The 21234-nt window shown below is 38.3% G+C and overlaps 1 protein-coding gene across 7 annotated transcripts in view; it reads right to left on the bottom strand.

Moving 5' to 3' along the window:
- LOC124298105 (serine/threonine-protein kinase tricornered) overlaps positions 1–21234 on the bottom strand; it is a 117012-nt gene that overhangs the window by 4531 nt on the left and 91247 nt on the right. For 6 of the 7 annotated variants that reach the window (XM_046749713.1, XM_046749710.1, XM_046749712.1 and 3 more), the window contains 7 exons: positions 2312–2388; positions 1792–2025; positions 1365–1572; positions 1131–1248; positions 751–890; positions 371–571; positions 120–272 (listed from right to left, as the gene is read on the bottom strand). In XM_046749713.1, coding sequence (XP_046605669.1) covers positions 120–272; positions 371–571; positions 751–890; positions 1131–1248; positions 1365–1572; positions 1792–2025; positions 2312–2388 — 1131 coding nt within the window. Of the gene's footprint in view, positions 1–119; positions 273–370; positions 572–750; positions 891–1130; positions 1249–1364; positions 1573–1791; positions 2026–2311; positions 2389–7888; positions 8207–21234 lie in introns of those variants that run through there. The other variant, XM_046749715.1, reaches the window with a different exon arrangement.

Raw genomic sequence — 21234 nt, 5'->3', positions numbered from 1 at the left:
CTGGAAGTAATATGGGATTGCATTTTTTTTAATTTGTTCAGTGCAGTTACAACATTTATTATTTAACTACTCCAATTTCCGAAATGTTGTTATAAAAGGAAACAAGGATAAAGACGCACCCAATCTTCTATCTGCTTCACAGCAGAATCTAACAATAGTGTCCTTGGCCTCCTCGCTAATTGGTACTTCAGGAGGGAATATCAACGTTTCGCGCCAATTCATTACCTTCCTGTAAGTTTCTTGAGGATTTTCACTACAGAACGGAGGATAACCTATGTAAAATACAAAAACAGTAAAATAACAGATTTGTTAATAAGAATAAATAGTCGTTCAAAACAAATAATGGGTAATAAACATCAAGTGTACAAACCTATTAACATTTCATACATAATAACGCCTAGTGACCAGCAATCGCATGCCGGACCGTAACCGTTTTGCAGAAAAACTTCAGGGGCTATGTAATCTGGTGTACCGACTGTACTGTAGGCTAGAGCTCTTCGATTTCTTTTCCAACTCTCGGCTCTTCTCTTACTGTCCATTGCTCCTCCACTTCCGCATCCACACGACGTCACTGCAAAGAAGTTGAAAAACTTTGTGTAAACTAACAGTATCCGTTTTTAGGTGGAAAAGTCTGTGAGATGCTTCTCATTTTGTTTTAAAAATTCTAACTTTTATATAACATCAAAGGAAGCTGCATTAAACCGAGTTTCAATTGTGTCATGGCAATACTTTTTACAAACAACGACTTACTGAAGTCTGAGGGTTTCGCCTGACTGAGATCCCGGTAAAAGTCAGTTCGGTGCGACTTCTTAAGTCCGGTACACAAACCAAAGTCTGACAGTTTGATGTGACCCCGCGCATCAAGCAGAAGGTTGTCCGGTTTGATATCTCTGCAAACAAAAGTTGGATTCATGCAATTATTAACATACATATATTGATTACTACACTTGACAAGGGATTATTTGTGTAGAGTTATCCACCGCACACTTAGTTGAAGAGATGAAGAATGAAAATTATTTGAGTGATTGAGACTTGAATGAAAATTTTATCCATCTACTGTGATTGATATAATTTCGAAATCATACAAATTAAAATAAAATCAAATTGAACAATTCTTGTAAATTACTCACCGATGAATAAAACCCAGTTTGTGTATAGAATCTATAGCTAATGCGGTTTCGGATATATAAAATTGCGTGCATTCCTCAGAAAGTGTGTCTTTCTTCATCAGTAGGGTCATCATGTCACCTGAGAATTAAAAATAACATTATTACATAGATAAATAATTGTGAAATAATGTCATCAGAAAATTCTACTCATGTATTGCAAGAAGAAGCAAAACACCGCCAAATAATTGAACTCACCACCAGGTAAAAACTCCATAATCAAATAGAGATTAATAGGGTCTTGAAAACTGTAGTACATCTTAACAACCCATTGATGATCAGCCTCGACAAGGATGTCTCGCTCTGCTCTGACGTGTGCAACTTGTTCTTTTTCAAGCATGTCTGCTTTCCTCAGTATCTTCATAGCATAAACATGACCAGTGTCCTTCTTCTGGACCAATCTTACCTGAAAAACAATTCGATCACACCTTGGTAACACATTTTTTTTCTCAACATTTTCCTTTATCTATATTCAACTTTCTTTGAACTTTTCGGCAACGAAAAGATTCTTCCGAAGTGTATTATACGCACAAGATTGAGGAGGGAAAAAAATATCAATCGAATCCCCTGCATAAGACATACTTAGTCGAAAACCGAATGAAGATGAAGTTTGTCAATTCCTTACCTCTCCGAAAGCTCCTCTCCCGATTACTTTGAGCGGTTCAAAATCCTCGACGCCCAACCGCGAGCGTTTCAGACGTAGAAATTCAGTTTCTTTCTGGGCATGTTGCAGCCTCTTTTCCTGCTTTTGCTGCTCGGATAGACCTTCGTCTTTCAACGACTCCTCCAACTTCGCGAGCCTTTGCTTACGCTCGATGTGTTGAGCGATTAAATTACTGTAGTAATTCTCTAACGTCACCTGCAATCAACGCAAATTTCATCATTGCAGATCATCCAGGCGCTGCTGTTCGAAACGCTTGCAGCATTATTCAAAAGTATGGACTCTAAAAATCGACATGCAATTTAAGAAGTTTAAACTCACAAAAAAAGATTGATTCTTATTTTCATACTTGAGCCATTCTTCATTTTACACAATCAAGGGTACCGGAATATGTTAAATAAGTAAACCTAAATTTACTGCACTTTACACAGAAATCTGACTTTAATTATTTCACAGCTATAAGGAGAATCAAATAATTATTTACCTTGGCTTTCGTGGCTTTGTCCAGGGTATGACCGCTGAATCTGATCGTGCTTTCAGTGGCCGCCATCTCCAGCACACCTGTAACAAAAATTGACAAATTTTTTATTAGTATTTCCGCTGCATCATAATGCGTCTGTTAGATAGATGCTATAATTATATTACTAGTGACATGACTTTTCAATTCGGTAAGAACAACGAATCAAAAAAAACTGTGTCAACAATCAGTTTCAACTAATTTAATTCACACCCGAAAGTTGATCTATTTCGCAAATTCAGCATCACTCTCTAGGGGATTAATTCTGTATTTTAATAATTATATCCACAAGCAATTTAAAGTATTTTATTCTTATCTAACGAGATAAATCTTCATTAAACACGCACTTGATACGAATAAACAGATTATATGAGGAAAAATAATGCCCAACTCGGTAAATACACGAAATTCGCCGTTGCAATTTATACATCAACGAGAATGACGTTTGTAACCAACGTACACGTGCTAATTTAAAAATATTCCAAAAACTGTATGTGCGCATACAACTCATCCGACAATAATCAATCCGATGATAGTATGATGAAATCGTATGAATTCAAATGTTTCCAGTTTTTCCCCCCTCTCTGTTCCTTTTTTTGTTTTTGGAGTCTCGTTCTTATTACATATATATAATATAATATATACATGCACGAATAAGATTGGTTGATGTTTTTGCTTATTAATACGGTGCAGAAATCGTCGTTCATGTTATATTATACCATCTCCAACGCGATCGTTCCCACACATTTTGAAGTAACTCAGTATCTGTGCCATAATAATAGATTCACTTGACGTTTATAGTATTACATACAACGTGTATTATGACTACGATGATTATTATTATTTTTAATCGCGTTATTCGAACAGCTGACTACACGATAAAAAAAAAAAATAAGTTTAGAGCAAGGATGATGATTAAAACATCAAAACTGTCTCATTGTCAGTCGAGCTACGAGACACCCGATCGACTGACGTGGTGAGTTGTGACTCTGTGACACACAAGAATCATTGTCAAACACAGATTCTCACGAGTCAACGTGCACGTATGCGTATACATATAATATGTAAATACGTACAATAAGAAGGCGTCGAGAAACGGTACATGAGGTACAATTAGCCAGACTTGAACCTACATAGTAAATGATATTTAACTACGGCCAGCCAAAGTACGAAAAGTTTTACGGCAAGGGAGTAAAGTATGGGGTAAGAGGATTGGACTCATTCCCGTATCCTAATACCTTCGAGTGAAAGGACAAAGTGCATCGAGTTTCAAGAAAGTAACTGTCGAAATCTCGGCCGAAGTACACATTATACTGCACTTAGCAATACGATTTCACAACAATTGCTTTCAACTTGGTACCCATGTACCGCGGTAATATACATGTCACGGTTTGTATCGCTATTTTAGGAAGATAAAAAGAGTTGTTCTATAACATGCCGAATTTGTCCTTAGTCTGATTTATATTATTCCAGACTATCTCATTGTTCACAGAAAACTCTCCGATCTTAAGATGACAACAATGAATTGAATATACGTGGGTAAAGATAAAAATTTTCAGCAAAAGTATATATTTGTCACAGATTTGTCCTATTAAAAGACATTAAAATTTGGAAAAAAAAAAAAAAAAACAGAAATCTCGTTTCTTTAAAAACGACTTTGATGTTCGAATGACATCAGTCGTACGAATTTACATACAACTTCGCCGTCACGATGATCGTCGACCTTACTACATAGGTATAGTACATACCTATCTGCGGCATTTCGCGTATAAGTATAAACATATTGACGTGACATTAAAGAGCGTGAAAAACTCTGGACCTTGAAATTGTACACAGTGAGCAAAGTGTTTTATGGTAATGATTTTGAGGTCATCGTATAGTTTCATCCGATGAATCACTGTTGCGTAACATTACATATATAGAATGACGAATTTACCCGCCGTAATGGATTTGCTTCGTTCCCCTAACGTCTACCGCACGATTAAATACGAGGATATCAATTATTACACCTTGACCAAAACAATCGCTGGTGAAATATAAAATTTTGCCAAGCAAAAGGTTTAAGAACACGTTAAGTATTCTCACATTAAAATCCAAGTAAAAGAAAAATATCTCAACAGTTACAACTATATTATTATACTGAAACTAATGTCAATTCTTTTCATATTAATTGTATTATACTTTTAATTTCACCGTTCAGTTACAGCATCGACGAAACCTTTGAACACGACATGAAACTCGTGACAAATTTTATTCGAAAACGTTGGTAAAAAATTAAATTAATAAGTAATTTAAATTATGAAAAAAAAAAACAATCCGAAACTCGTTGCTCGTACTTGGAGATGCAAAAAAAAAAAAAATAAATAAAAATGGAAAGAACCAAAACCCGCGAATATAGAGCAACAAGTAAAAATCGCCTATAGCAGCTCGTTACTCGCATGTACACGTGTAGGTACGTTGCGTGTGATACGTCGTGTTGTAAAATGAATCAGAGCGTGGGCGTTTCGTTCGTACGACGACGTACAGGGTAGACTGTGAATTCAAATTACAACGAGACAGCCGTCGTATATACAAAATACACACGCTAATACCGCGCACGTGTGAGCGAGCGGGAAACGTGCGTAACAATTATGCCGTACATATATATATATGTGTGTGTGTGTGTGTGTGTGCGTACCTACAAGTTTTGTAAAAACGTATAATGCATACCGTATCATCATCATCATCACCGCGTGACGTTATCGATATAATGGTAACTGAAGTATCTACCAAGACACAGAGATATAAATATGTACAAGTTGTTACATCTATCCTTTTGTTCGTCTGCATTTTGTATTATTAACATAAAACAGCGATGAAAATCGATAAATCGCTTCCGGGCAAAATTTTCTATACCTACAACTACGTAACGCATACCTATCTATAGTGGGAATATATGTATAATCCGCGAATTCAAACGAGGTAGGTTATATGTCTGTTACGAGTACGAAACGGATGTGCTTGATATTTCTAAAGATATTTTGTACAATACGGTTCATGAGAAATTATTGTTCTGCACGCGGTAAGAAAAAAAAAAAAATTTCCAGCATGAATCACATTCAGGGATAATGGGGAATGGTCCCGTTATGACGTGAGTGCAAAACTACGTACGAATGTATATAAATATAACAAAGGGCTGGTATAAACGGTCATCTAGATTACGGAAAGACGTCATATGCGTCACAAATGTTGTACGTATGATATAATAATAACCTATAAACTCTTGGAATAAGACGAACAATCAATCATTTCTCCAGATTTCACTGGTAATTTGTTCGTATTGTTTTTAAATTTTTATCAAATAAATGAATCAAAATAAAAATGATTTAAAAAAATTTCGAAACATAAATCCACTCTCAGATTCGCAAGCTTTGCGGTATCGTTGGTTGAAACGCGAAACGGGACGCTCTGAATTGTGGAAAAAGAAGAAAAAAAACGACACGGAGCATGAACGGATGCGAGTAGATTTGTACGATACTGTATGTACAACGTACACGTGTGTATGATTCATGTGTCGGATGTTTTACGTAGGTATCGTTCCACTAAAACGTGATGGGAGAGCGAAAGGAGAGTGTCTTAGCTGCGGCTTACCTGCACGGCGTTATTAACTAACGGGTAAAATAACAGCAGCAGAACCAGCTAATTAGATTTCCCATTTATACCACACGTACAGTTATGTAAGTAATCTGAATTCTCCAGCTGCAGGGGTCAAAGTATGCATTCAGTAGTCCGTTTCCCCCCGAACATTATACATATATTATGTACTACAACGATAACGATACAGTACATACAATGACGCGATAACGAAGTGTCATGCTTTTGTCCTCTTCTCAAGAGCCTCAAATTGAAAATAATTGCAAACGACGTTATTACTCATTATTACAGATACGTGTGTATCCATAATTTTGAATTCATCGTCAGGCAAATCGTTCGACGTTTATAGCACAACAAACGTACCATGCTTGCTAAAATAATCAGTTACTTCGATACGCTGTGATAATAGAGTGAAAAGAAAGAAAAAAAAAAAAAAAAACAATGATATTCCAGAGTTGGCATGCCAATAGTAGTTGTAATGGTGGTGGTAGTAGTACAAATACTGTTAAGCAATGTTCAATATGGAATTTACGTAACGCAGACGGTACAGAATACATACATAATGAATTGTCTGCATGCAAGTCCGTCTCTTGAATTGTATTATACAGTTACGTGTCCATTGTTTTCCAATATTTTTTTGTACAATCAAATCGTTCGCTTCTCGAATTTGGAGCTGCGTCACGAGCAGAACGAAGTTGAGAGAAAAGTTCTGGCATCAAAGATCTTCAGATTTGATTATTTGAACTTTTCAAACATCATTCGCACGACAGTTCGAGTTTTTGAAAAATTTGCAAGGAAAAAAAATAAATACATTCCATTTCGTAAGATGAAAAAAGATAATTGAAAACAGAGACGTGCATCGCATCGCAACTTCAAACGGTACGAGTAAAGATGTAAATAAATAAACTTATCAAATCCCGTTCGTATATTTCAAATAGCATAAATCAATCTAACCTGATAGATTTACAAATGAAATTCACCGTTGAACCGCATCCATCGTCTACATATAAAATACGTTCATTATCATAATAATGATTCAAGCACTCCACGCACGTTGCGCTCTCCATTCCAACAGCAGCAGCAAGAACACAAACAGCTTTGCCTCCGAAAGTCTTGACTTATCGACACCACCCGACACACGCGTGTGTTGAAATGCACTTTGAAAATAAATAAGCTTATATCTAGCGTCCGAGAAAAAGCGAATTGTAATCAGTAATCGGGGCTCGAGTGATCCGAATACGTAAGAAAGACGACTCTTCGATATTGGATACCAACGTGTCTCGTCTCACAAATTTCACACATGGTATTATTCGAAGGTGTGGTAAAAATTCCTCAATAACAGTTTTCGAATCCACGATCAGAGAAATAACTATTTTCGACATTGAAAACATTCTTACCGGTCGGTCAACTTGTATACCAGATATACATTGGATTAAGAGCCCAATTGACTAACAATCTCTAGGTTATGTTATGCTGTGTTATTCTTAAGAATCAAATTTCCCACGATACACGTTCAAACATGTACAATATGTACGTAAACGAAAATTAATCAGAAACAAACCCCAGCGATATTTCTCAGGATGAACGACGCACGGTCAAGAGCATGGCAACGTTTGAACGACCCATGGATCATGCTCTCTCTCACTCTCCGACTCGGTCTCCAAAAAGGAGTCGCATTCCATCGCGCGATTCAAAACTGCTACGTGAAAAGGTCAAGAAGCGAAAGAGAGAGAGAAAGAGAAAGATAGATAAAAAAAAACCAGAGCCAGACAGTGAGCGAGAGAAGAAGAAAAAAGGTCCACAGGGTCGATTCGGGAGTTGAAACCCCTGCAAGACACAAGCCTCGATCTAACGTTGACAAGAGTACACAATATGTAACATGTAAGACGAACATTGATCAAATTGACTTACGTTCCCGCATTTGGCAGCAAGTTCACTCGGAACTCTTGGGGTACAAAGTAGAAGAAGCCTTCTGGGCATCTGATGATGGGGCCCGGGGTCCGGGCATCTCAGAGGCTAAGAAACCGGAATTCGAGCGCCACGGGAATCTCCTCAGTCTACCTCTTATTCCTTACGGTACCTTCTTCTCTCTACCTCTTCTCATCGACTACCAGTCTTAGGTATATACCGCACAAACCAAAGTCTCTCGGACCTTGTCCTACGCGAGGAACGAAAGCAACCAACCAACCAACCGACCGACCAACCAACCAAGAGGCCACCGGCTTGGGACGAGCGGGGCAAACGCTTACGGTAAACACTCAGACACGACACGACGACGACGACGACGAAGAATTGACTGTACATATTTCCGAGATGCGCGCGCATCTCGTTGACGCCACCAAACAGCTGATCCGTCGCCGACTGGCTAGCTGACGACGCTTTCCAACTCGACATGTACAAGCCGCGCGCACACACACACACACACACACACACACACATACACGAAACCTTTCCAACCGTTTCGATTCATAGCTCCGGGCACCGAGTGTTCTTCTTTTCATCCATCCGTTCCATCCGCCGATTTTTTATACGTCATTTTTAATCCAAAGATTGTTTTCCAAACATCTTACAAAGTCCCGAAGATTATGCCATATTCATGTTGGACTGTGTAACATTGACGAAAAAGTTTTCAACATTCTTAGATCACGTATAGGTTGTTCAAATTTTCTTCGAAGAACGATATAAACATTTCAGATGATATATTATTTAACAAGATTTCGCGATAAGCCGTGAGAGATATCTTCAGTTAGGTTATAACGAAAACTCGAGTTCCGCAAAGAAAGAAAAATAAAACCCAATAAAAGATACGAACAAAAGTTGACCGCAAATTTCTTAACGGTTTGAAAATATAAAAGCGAAGAACCGTACACGAAAGTTGGCGAAGTTGATGGCATCGATTTCATCACACGTGTATGTACGTGCTGCGTATACCTGTAGATATATCGCATCTCTGTAACGAAGAGATGCAAATGAATCGTGATTCAATAAATTTCATTCATCCTCTTACCGTACACCCTGCACAACATGCACACACACACGCGCACATATGTTGCTGCAATGAATTAGCTAAGCAGTGTAGATTTAGGGTTTGGTTTGGTTAAGTAACGTAGGGTTAGACAAGTCTGGTATACCATTATAAGCATTTGCCCCAGTTTAGAAGAGTAAAACGGTCCAGCATCAGCATCAGTAGTTGCTCCATGTTTTTCTACCCGACAAACACGCGTTAATGAAAAACTAACCTTGGAGCTTACGGCCCTTGCACGTTTCTCACTCACTCACTCACTCACTAAGCAACTAACTAACTAACCGACTACTCGCTCCCTCACTCACCGATCCGCGACTATAGCCGGTAGTAAGTTAAAACGAGCCCACAACCCAGTTTCGTTTAATACAGCAGCACAGACTGCAGTCTGGGCAAAGTTGTTGTGCTGCTCGCGTAACGCGTAATACGATGATGATGATCTTATATCGTCTCGCTTCTAGATATGAAAACTGCATTATTTCAAAACCAAATTCAGACGCCGCCGACGTCTCGCGAATAAATTACATTTCAAGGCAAGAAAAAAAAAATATATATATATATATGTAATGTATAAAATCAAAATCTACAGCCATACGATCAATAATATATATATGTAATAGCTGTATAAAACAGCGCACGTATTTTATTCTTATACCCGTACTTTTCCTCAAGACGTAATTTCAGCCATCGTTGCTGCTGCTGCTGAACGAAAGAGACGTAAAAAAACAGCGACATAAATCTGTGCGGTTATTTTAGATCTAAAATATTTAGATAGATACGTTATACGTATATATACCGAGCGGAATTTCACGCGATGATTATTCACGTGTAGGTATCTACGTGAACGTTTAATGTATGTATAGACGTTATGTAATCAGAGAAAATACTTATGCTTTTTAACTCGATTAACGTGGCGATGTGTTATACAATAATTATTTAACTTGCATAAATTGTAGGCTTATGACGCAAGATTATTATTTAATTCAATAAAATATCAAACAGTCGATACAATATCGATAGTATTCATCAAATTGATTCAGTTAAAAAGTAAAAATAAATCAAAATAGAAAATATTACATAAGTGGATATAACGTTTCTGCAAAAATACTTTCTAATTGTGTAACATATACACAATGTAATATCTTTGCCGACTGATATTATATTTCTACTGTAATTGTACCTACAACGATTTCAATTGTCTATAACAAAATTTCAACGCTTATAGAAAGAATAAAATGTTCTCATTGCGTAATATTTCAAATATGAAGTCATACCGTCGGATGTGACAAAATCCATATTTACTTATATCCCATACATAGAACGCGGTTAGGTGTGTACATAGAAATAATTAAAAGTAAAGAAAAACCCACGCCGTAAACACGTGTTACCATACCAATTTTTCATAAGTGTATAACATATGTCGAAAGAGAAGACGGCACAAAAAAAAAAAATAAATAAAAGAAAAAACATTAGTTTATTTGAAATATAAATCATCCACCTATACGTATAAACGACGTTATAGAGACGTAAAAATCTGACTAACCGGATAATAAATCATATTTACCGTTTAGTATATTATGGTATAACCCGTGATACACTATAATTATATACATATACTATGACATACACATGCATGTATATAAATATAATCGTGTGTGCTAATATTATGTATAATATCAGACAGGTCCTTTGTTGACCTTTGACCTTAAATAACTTTTTAAAGACTAAATTTATCATAAAATGATATCAGACCTTTATTGTAGAGGGTTCAATTCCCTACAAAAATACGTTCCAGTCCTAACATTACACTAATGCGTTGCCGAGTTATAAAATTCCAAAGCCTAAATCCAATTTTTTCCATGCTATTTAAACGGGAAATAGAAAATCGCGACGAGGCTCCTCTAAATATTAATATTAAAAACTAAAGCTTGGACAGCATCTTTCTTTCGCCATTTCGAACAATATTTTCGACTTGAAGTCTGAAGAAACAAATAGACAATTTTTTTGACACAATCCAATACGTACAATACATACACGCGATATGCCGCGTATAATTAATCAACCAACTCGTCTCCAGCGTCAAACTAGTCGCGTATAACGTAAATTAGCGTAAATACGAACACACTTTCATAGAGATGTGTGTGTGTGTGTGTGTGTGTGCGCGTGTATATGTATATAGATAATATGTAAATAGGTGTAAGGTAAGAGGTGAAATCTTTGAGGAGAATCACGAGATCGACGAGAACTCGTTTCTACGTGGACTTCGTACAAACAGATTCGGGTCTGTTTTATTGATAAAGATTTAGAGAGTTCAGATATCCGAATTTTTGAAAATCTAGGTACTATTTTGAAAAATTTGATTTTGAGTACCGAAGGACCGAAAATGTCGAGAGCCTTTTTAGCCGTACGGATAATACGAGCCAACCGGTACAAGTGTTTTAAACAATATACACATGTACATCATACATGCATATATATATATATATATATATATATATGTAATTACAACTGCATTACACATGTTATACACGTGTAGCGAGTAAATGCTGCACGTGATAATTTACATACATATGTAGAGGTACGTTATACGTTTTTACCGTATAACGCGACGAGATCGAAGGCTTCTGTAATCCCGGTGTCGACTTTACCTCAGAATGCCGTGTACTTACATGTATATTACATACATACCTATACACACTGTACGTATATCGAAACGTGTCGATAACTTCACCACCCAGAGTTTATTCAGTCTGATCGTCACCCTTTTCACTTTCCAGTTATACATGTATAAATAATATGCAACGTACAAGATAATCCGTAAGCATATTCTCTAAGATGAAAAGCTTCGCAGACAACGTTGTTCAGCGTTTTGCAATTATTACATGGACACGTGTGAAAGTAGGATGTAATACAATAATCAACGTAACTTCTCGCAGACGAACACCTTTCGTGCATATCGTTAAATCGACCGAATGACCGTTAAGAATTCACCACCGCCAACGTTGGCAGGAAACGTTCAAGCTTTTATGATCCGCTGCACCGATCAGCTGCAACCTCAAAATAACGGATTCGACTACAAGTACCTCGTACACTTCGTACACCTGACCAAGGGCATTTAGCTACATACAATACTCAAATATATGCCGTATCACAGGTACGTGTACGTTTTTAGAGAGCGTATAATGGAGAGAAGAAGAAGAAGAAGAAGAAGAGCTCTGCATCGTAGGTATGCATGGGTATACAAATCTATGCGACACGTAGGGCTTCCTTGCAGCGTTGCACGTTCTGCATATTATTCGTTGCGTAACGTTCTCGGACTCTTTAAGAGGGGTAAAACCCACCTACCTGCTGCTTCTGCTGCTGCATTCATCCAAGTTATTCTCGAGAGAATTACATGAGCAGAAAGACTTATAGCACGCCGGTTAAATTTAAACCAAAATTGAAACAGACGGCAAGAATTCAACTTCCGAAAGGCCGCATTAACGTGATTGTTGTTATTTTATGTTTTATTTTTATTTTCATCCTACGCGGATGGTATATTAAGAATAAAGCAGCAAGAGGGAACATGAAAATCGTGAGTTGATTTTGGGCAAGCTTGTTACATAGGATATTTAATGTAAGTATATTTACGATGGCGATTTTTTTTTTTTTGTTTTTTAATTCTCTTACTTAACTCACGTGCCCCGTATTGAAATTAATATGCATAATATTTGTACAATAGCAAAAACGCGACGATTTATTGTTATCATCTTCACTTTGTGGTGTGAAATTTTATCATAATAATTATGTATATATTATAATTACAAATGATAGGTAGTTAAGAAAAGAAATTCAATGGGGCAAAAATTGACACCAAAATTGCATATTTCGTAATTAATCACAATTTATAGAGTGGTTACGAGACATTACTTGACAAATAATTTTACTTTCTGTGATTTCTCATGATTTCCAAGATTTCATAAGATTTCTCAAGATTATAAAGAGATTCCTGTAATCCTAAATGATTTCTCACGACTACCGATGATTACCGATCAACAATTTTATTTTAATATTGATAATTTCAGTATGATTTCGTATACTACTCAAGTAAATCTTGTTGTCCGAATATATCTTTTGACGAGAATTGTTACTAATTTTAAAAAGTATGGAATAAGAGCGGATCTAGGAAAAAGGTATTGCAACAATACAAATTTTCAAGCCTTCTACGATAACAACGAGCAAATTTCAACTATATACACCGATAGCTGGTATAGTTTGATATTGCACAAATTATCGTACAAATCAATCATTAGTCAGTCTTACTATATTACAAAATTTTTATCGTTACGTAAGAAACTTGAAGAAGGCTTGCCTGTGCCATAAAAAGTCATCGGATTAAAGGAATATTCGTCAACGAGTGTATTACATACATATTACGCAGGCACGGAAAACTAGTCAAGGAAGTTAATGATTCCCATGCTTAATGAACACTAAACAATTAACCAAAATCGTGGGTCCCTTTACGCGCATATATCTGAACAGGATGTACCTTGTGTAACGGTTTAGAATTCGGACAACATATTACACGCTATAGGTATGTACTGCATGTTCTCGATTAAGGATAACTCCTGTAAATATATACATGTATAACGTATATACGTGTAGGTACAGTTTTACGTGCATGCGTATGCTATACTAAACACGTATAACAAATACAGCAAGAAGGGACGGACGCGGTCAACGAGAATTTAGAAATTTAACCAACAAGTGAGAGGTTGTAATACATAGACATTTACATTCGACTTTTAAATAATAACGTGTTCATAGATTTGGATATTACGTCATGTGATCGTTTGCACTGGCACGTGAGTAAAGATTCATCGAACTGTAAACTTCGGTGATAAAACACAACGTATTTATAAACGTTCATACGTGTACATATGTGTATATACATATATAGCGCGTAAGTGCAGCGGTGCATAAATTTTAATTAGGTGCTTGAAACGTCGAACGTTTGATATAAATGACAGCTGAAGAGATTATCCAGACATCGTTTGTGCTTATACGTGTATATACATCGTCGAGAGTAAATAACTCGTTCGTAGCTGCAGAATAACGATTGTAAAAGTTGACAAAACGCATGCTGCACGATGCATGACGATATGAAATGTCTGTACCGCGACACGTTTCCATATATATAAATCAACAATCATCAATCACAACTGTTTTTAACCTGTCGATGAAGTTTCAACTTTTCAAATTCTTAATTTGATAAACCTACAAGTCGCGCCTGCGATGATGCGTCGGAAAAATTTAAGAATAAGAAGAAAAAAAAAACAAACAACAACAAAAATAAAGTTACAACGAATATCAAAAAATACGACCCGAAATCGTGAGAATCAAGTTACCTCCGCGAGTTATCTTCGTCTGTCAATATAATAGTCGTGATAATTTTAAGGTTCGTGCGACTATCGCCCACCCATCGACCGAGAGAGATAATCACAAAGCAGCTACCGCGTGATTTGTAAAAGATACGGTATAATACGTACATTTACTGCAAATCGTCGAAATTTTATAGACCCTTCCAAGTTCAATATTTATATACGTAGGTAAACCTGGAATGAAGAAAGTGAAAAAACGGGAGTCTCGACGATCCCGTGCAAATATGCGCGTTGGTTAGAAACCGTGTGAAAGTGAAACCTAAACACCGATCCGATATTTGCATAAGTCAATTGTAAGCTGTCGAAGGCTGAACTAACGATAAGCTGCTTTGTGTCCGTACGTACATAACAAAGTCTGCAGCATCCGCGGGTTTTAATAAGACCATTTCATCGTAAATCGCAAACCATCGAACGATATATAATCAAACTCCGATCAGAAGTAGGTACTTTCGTTGGTATAATTAGGTTGGCACTGATTAAAAGGTGAAATGTGAATTAAAATCAGAAGACAAAGAACACGTCACAGCATTCGATCATCGTAATTGTTTTTCAAAACTGATCTATCTCCTCATCGCTAACGGCGATGATTCATTTCTCGTACATACATATATATATATACGTGCATATTTACACTCGATCAATCTAATTTTATCAATTTGAACCAAGGACAAATATAGCGAGCTATAATTACAATCATGGAGCTATATTTAGCGTTTCATGTACATTTCATCTGAGAAACTGTTTTACTCTGTAATATTTAACAATGAAAACGATATTACGTGTATTAGAATTCTTAAACCCTTTCATTTTCTTCACAATTTTCTATTGACTACACATTTATTAGCTCTATAAAAAATCGTAAGCTACAGTCGTCATTTCTGACGATTTCTGGGGCCCGGAATTTTTTTTTTTTTTTTTTTTATCTCAAAGTCAATTAGTAACCACATTTTCCGACTAACTGCAGGCACCTCAGAGACTCAAAAGAGAAAAAAAAGAAAAAAACTGAGAAAAACATCGTAGGATCAACAGCTGAGAGAATACGAATAAATTTACGTTAAAAAGAACGTCATCATGCTTATAAAGCATAGTTTATTGACACGGCTCTGCCAATATTATCAACATATGATGATTACGGTACATTCCGAGACTCATTAATCAGCACAGATGTTGAATTACATTACATTGTATGTGTGCCAACGCCAAGTATGTCAAGTAGGTATACCGGTAGAGTGATACAAAGATTGAGTAAATTGGTTGAAAATTAAATGAAAGAAAATTAAATGAAAGATTCGACATATGCGCGACATATTACGACTGCCTAAACGTGTGATAGATTATATTTATATATTATATTATATATATTATATATATTTATGGAGATTTTTAGATTTTTAGATTTATTTTGATTTTATGCCGTGGCCCGTAGGAGCCAATGGGCAAGTTGAACAGAGACAGAGAAAATAGAATATAAAATAAAATATAAAATAAAATAAAATAAAATAGAATATCTTAATAGTATAAACATAAACAGGAAGAGTAACAGCAAACTTATAATACTAAATAGATGTAATACTATACAGTTATAAATAGGAAAAGAAAATAGAGAAGTACATTTCTGAGAATTTTTAAGGGCATTGTAGCAAGATAACAAAATAACACTTACAATTACGATAATGAGGTAGGGAATAGACTTAACCTAAAAGGGGGTGAACGAAAACTAAGTAATCAAAGCCTCGGCGACGGTGCTAGGTTGACGGCTGCTAACTCCAATGCGAAAAGCCGATCGAAGAGTTTAGCCTTGAAGACCGCCAGAGAGGAGGATTGCCGGAGTGATAGAGGTAGGCTGTGCCAGAAATATATAGCCGACAGGAGAAATGAATTTCGGTAGCAAGTCGTGCGATGAGCAGGGATATGAAATGATGCTGGGTAGTCTGTAGTTGCAAGCCTCAAAGAGCGACGTACGTCGGGATCTGTTTCGACAAAAGAACTTCGTAAATAAGTCGGTATAGACGTCAATAGAAGCTGGTACAGAAAAGAGCCTAAAAAGTACAGGCGACGACTTGCTAACGACAGCCATTTCAACTGAAGACGGTAAGGTGTAATATGAGCGTCCCTACGACAGTTGTAGATAAATCGGATGCCACAGTTTACGAGCCTCATCAGTTTAAGATTTAAATAATCGGTAAGGTCGCAATAGACGAGGCTACAGTAGTCAAGATGCGGGAGAACTAGCGCATGAACGAGCAGCGTTTTGACTTCCGGTGATAGAATGTTTCTATGTTGTTTTAGCTTATGAAGAGTCCCATGGACTCTGCGAGAGATCTGAGCTACGTGGGCATTCCAAGATAAGTCGGCAGAAATAATGACGCCAAGATTTCGAACCGAGTTAACGTATGGGATACATTGTTCATTTATAGTGACTCGCGGAAGATTGTCGTGACATATTTGAGTGAGATAGGAGGAGCTACCAAGGATAATGGCCTTGGTTTTCGCAACATTGAGCTTCAAGCCGTTTTCAGTCGCCCAATCCGACACCGCCCCTGCATCGATACTGATCCGGCCGAGAGCCGAAGCAATGTCGGTCAAGGAGGTATGCAGATATATCTGCAGATCGTCGGCAAATACAATATGCTTCGTGTGGGTTAGTACGTGGCCAATGTCGTTAATGAAAATTAGAAAGAGAATCGGACCCAGTACCGAGCCCTGAGGAACTCCTGAATGGTTTGTTAGGAAACTAGAATGTGTGCCGAGGAGAGTTTGGACGGCCTGGGATCGGTTTGAAAGGTAAGAATGGAACCATCTAACTGCATCGGCAGTCAGCCCGTAACGAATGAGCTTAGCCAGTAGTAAACGATGATTTATACTATCAAACGCCTTTGAGAAATCGAAAAGAACTAAAATAGTAATGCATCTGTTATCAATCGCTTCTCTCGCATCGTCCAGTAACTTGAGCAGGGCCGACTGGGTACTATAGAATTTACGAAAACCCGATTGATACGGATCTAGTATGGCATTCTGCTCGAGGTAGGTCATAAGTTGAGTTGCTACTAGCTTCTCAAAAACTTTCGAAAGATGTGCTAGATTTGCCACAGGTCGAGTATCTGATTCGGAGGCAGGTGATTCGCATTTGTTTAACGGGACGACATAGGCCCGTTTCCAGATCTCGGGAAATGAAGTATGACGAAGGGAGCAATTGAAGAGGTTTGTAAGAAGAGGTGCGATCACGTTTAGGTGATCCCGGAGGTGCAATAGTTGGATATCGTCAGGGCTCTGACCGCGCGATTTAGTAAGACAGGATGAGAGTAGGCGCAGGACTTCGGATTCAGGAACAGGTGAAAACGAAAACTGAGATTTAACCGTAGGTAGAACGTCTTCTAGTAGCTGATCTAACTCCTGAGTTGAGCAAGGAGGATGGGCATTTGTAATGGAAGTATAAAAAGTGTTTAGTTGGTCAGCCCCGAAATGATGTAAGGGGGAGGCCCGCGGACCCTTTGATACAATAAGCCCAAGGCGGCCAAGTTCGCGCCAGACGCTCGATACATTGGGGAGATTCGATAAGCGATCATTAAAATATACGTTTTTTGCTCTTTTAATCTCGACTTTGATAGCGCGGCGTAGAGCGCGATATTGAGACATCAAATCAGCTGATTTCAGACGTTTCGCCGAGGTATATAAATAATTTCTAGCGCTTATACGCCGCTTAATTTCTGGCGTAAACCAGCCCGCTGGAGGTCCCCTAAATTCGCGCATGACCAGCGGTGCATGGGTATCTAGCACGTGAACAATAGATGAACATAAGAACTCTGCCTGTCTATTTATATCCGATGAGGAGTCAGAGGGTGGTATAGTGACGATAGAGCAAAGATCGTTTTTCAAGGCTATGGGGTCGCAGTTTCGAAAATTACGGCATTTTCTTAACCGAGTGGGCCGGTTCGGAGCTAAAAGTTTATACTGAAACTCAAGTAAGTCGTGCCCTGCAATAAAGGGTGCAGATGATTTCACAAATGAATGAATCTTTTGAGATGAGTTGACTATAACAACATCTAGCCAGGAGTCAGAGGAACCTGTATGATGGGTGTTCCCGTAAGGGATAAGATATAAGGAGTGACTAAAAATGAAATCTTGAAGGTACTTGGCCTCAAAATTGGAGGAACTTAAATTGCAATTTAAGTCTCCGGTAATGATTATTTCACTATAGGCATGAAGGAGATTTTCAAACTTGTCAATAAACACGTCTAGTAGTTGACCCTTCGGCCTCCTGTAAATGATAGAGAACAGAAGTTTTTTACCGTGCAGGCTGATTTCCAGGATAAGGAACTCAGGTGAATTTGAAAACTGGGGAGGGGAGGAAGCTAGAATCTTAGACTTAAGAGAGTTGTGAACAAAAACACCCACTCCGCCCCCCACTTTTCCAATTCTGTCATTTCTTATCAGATAATAACCATTTAATGAAACGCAATGGGAAGAAATATTTTCATGCAGCCATGTTTCGGAGACAGAAATCACATGAAATCGGCCATCGGCGAAGAATTCCCTAACAATATCGATATGCCCTAGGAGAGAATTTGCATTAAAATTGGCTACATTAAAGAAACTGCAGTCGAGAGTGGCATCAGGAATAGAAGAGGTGGAGCCGCAATCCAGTCCAACGAGGGTAGATTCAGATGGCTTCGACATTAGTCAAGTACGATGCGAGAGTAGTTGAAGATCGGCCTCAGATTTTATCAGGATGTGATCAGAGGACGCATCCCGCTTGACGTATACTAATCCATTTCGGGTCCAGATGAAGCGATAGCCTCTCTCCTTGGCATAGGCTCTCACCTTTCCTAGAAATTTGGAAAGAGTAGGGGGCAGATGCTCGTTGATGAAAATAGGAGTCCGGGGCTGATCGTGCGGCAAGCCAAGCTGATTTGCATAAATGGGGCCTTTAGCTCTTTTGGCGGCAAGTAGGCGATTCCGACATTGGACGGATCTGAGTTTGCATAGAATCAATCGAGGCTTGTTGGAATCCAATGTGCTTTTGATGCGCCCAATCTCCAGAACATCGGTAGGCGGCACGTCAACAGAGAGTTGGGTTGTAAGGGCGCCAAATGTAGCCAAGAGATCCTCGCCTTCTAGCTCGGGAACTGCAGAGATAATTAAGTCGCTGTTTAAAGAGTTTCGCTCCAGAGACGCCAGCCTGTCCGTCAGATTTGTGTTGCACAATTTTAACTCGGTATTTGATGTCACAAGACGGGTGATCTCAGCCGCCTGTGATTTACTGGTATCCTCGAGGTTGTCGATACGAGTACTGAGAAGTGCATTTTTGTTGGTGAGATCCTCTACTTTTGCCGTGAGGCTGCTGAACATCTCCGTTGTGGATATTGAGAGCTGATCAAACTTGGATGTCAACGATTCTAATTTAGCTGGCAGCAAGGTCAGACCATCGATTTTAGCCAAGAGCTCTGCGGACTCTCGAGCACGGGAGTGCGAATTTTCCTCTAAACCTTTCACTTTAGTAGAAAGTTCACCAACCTTATCAGGCAAGGTTACCAATTTGTCAAGTTTTGCATTGATAGCTAACGACTGCTTCGAAGAGGCTTCAATAGCTGCAAGGAGCGTTTCGAGCGAAGGCGAACCTGTGGGAGGAACTAGAAGCGATGCAGGTGTGCCAACCTCAGGCAGAGGAGTAACAGTTCCAGCGGTATCGACGGAGAAGGGAGCAGCCGGTGTTGAGTATGTGGCAGCAGCTTGGGCCGTGCAAAACTTGCATCTTGCAGCCGGTCTACCATTGGCCTTTGTAACTTTCGTCGCTTGGGCGCAACTGGGATGGAAATAACCAAGGCATTTGTAGCAACAGATAGGTGATTTGACATCCTTTTTGCATCCTTTGCATAATCTTGTTGCTGCCTGTGCAGAAGTCTCGGTATTGTCGTCGGACATGATAAGGCTGATGTGTATAGAGTGGAGAGAGTCAGGCGGATTTACACGTGACGACGTGAAGAACGGGTTAGAAAGAAAGTAAACAAATACGCTATGGCGATAATAGAGTGTGTTAATCCTCAGAGATCAAAGATCACAATAGCACAGACACAACCACGCACTGACACACTACGTTTGCACATGTACACCAGCTAGAATTTGAAAATTGTAAAAGTCGGCAATAAATGCAATGTATGCACACTAGAACTGGACACTGACAGTATTGAAGGGAACGGAGGCGATTTCACTACAACTTGTCCATTGGTGAATAATTGAAAATTTGATTTAAAGGTGACAAAGAGAGTTTGACTCAGGAGGCGAAATTTACGTGACAGTTGACGTTGACAGTTCCCAGAGAGAGGAAGAGAGAGAGAGAGAGAGAGAGAGAGAGAGAGAGAGAGAGAGAGAGAGAGAGAGAGATATTATATATAAGTTGTTTTTTTTTCTTCTCGGCCATTAGTGGCTAAAAGTACAGACGTTGCGATACCTCTATACATATTTCTGCATTACGAGGATATAAAGAAAAAGAAAAAGAGAGAGGGAAAAAAATGTATAAATAGATTAATAAATAAACCAGTTAGAATCGCTTCAAATCCGGCTAAAATAGAGGCTAATTAAAGCCGTGCAAAAGAGCGCTAGACCATTAAATACGTTACCATACAGACGAACTCAGAGGCGAGAGAATTAATTGTCTGGAAAGAATCTCCGTAAGACGTTAAGTATTAAGTATACGAATGCTCAATAGCGTGTCTGTAGAAATCTGGTGAAATGAAATGAAATGAAGTGAAGTGAAGTGAAGATAAGGCAAAGCAAGGTAGGTTTATGGCTTCGGAGAATCGAGGTTGAAGTAACAG

Source organism: Neodiprion virginianus, chromosome 2, assembly GCF_021901495.1.
Source record: "Neodiprion virginianus isolate iyNeoVirg1 chromosome 2, iyNeoVirg1.1, whole genome shotgun sequence".
Classification (NCBI taxonomy): Eukaryota; Metazoa; Arthropoda; class Insecta; order Hymenoptera; family Diprionidae; genus Neodiprion; species Neodiprion virginianus.
Note: the sequence above shows the minus strand (reverse complement) of the source record. Positions and strands in the feature narration are given on the sequence as shown.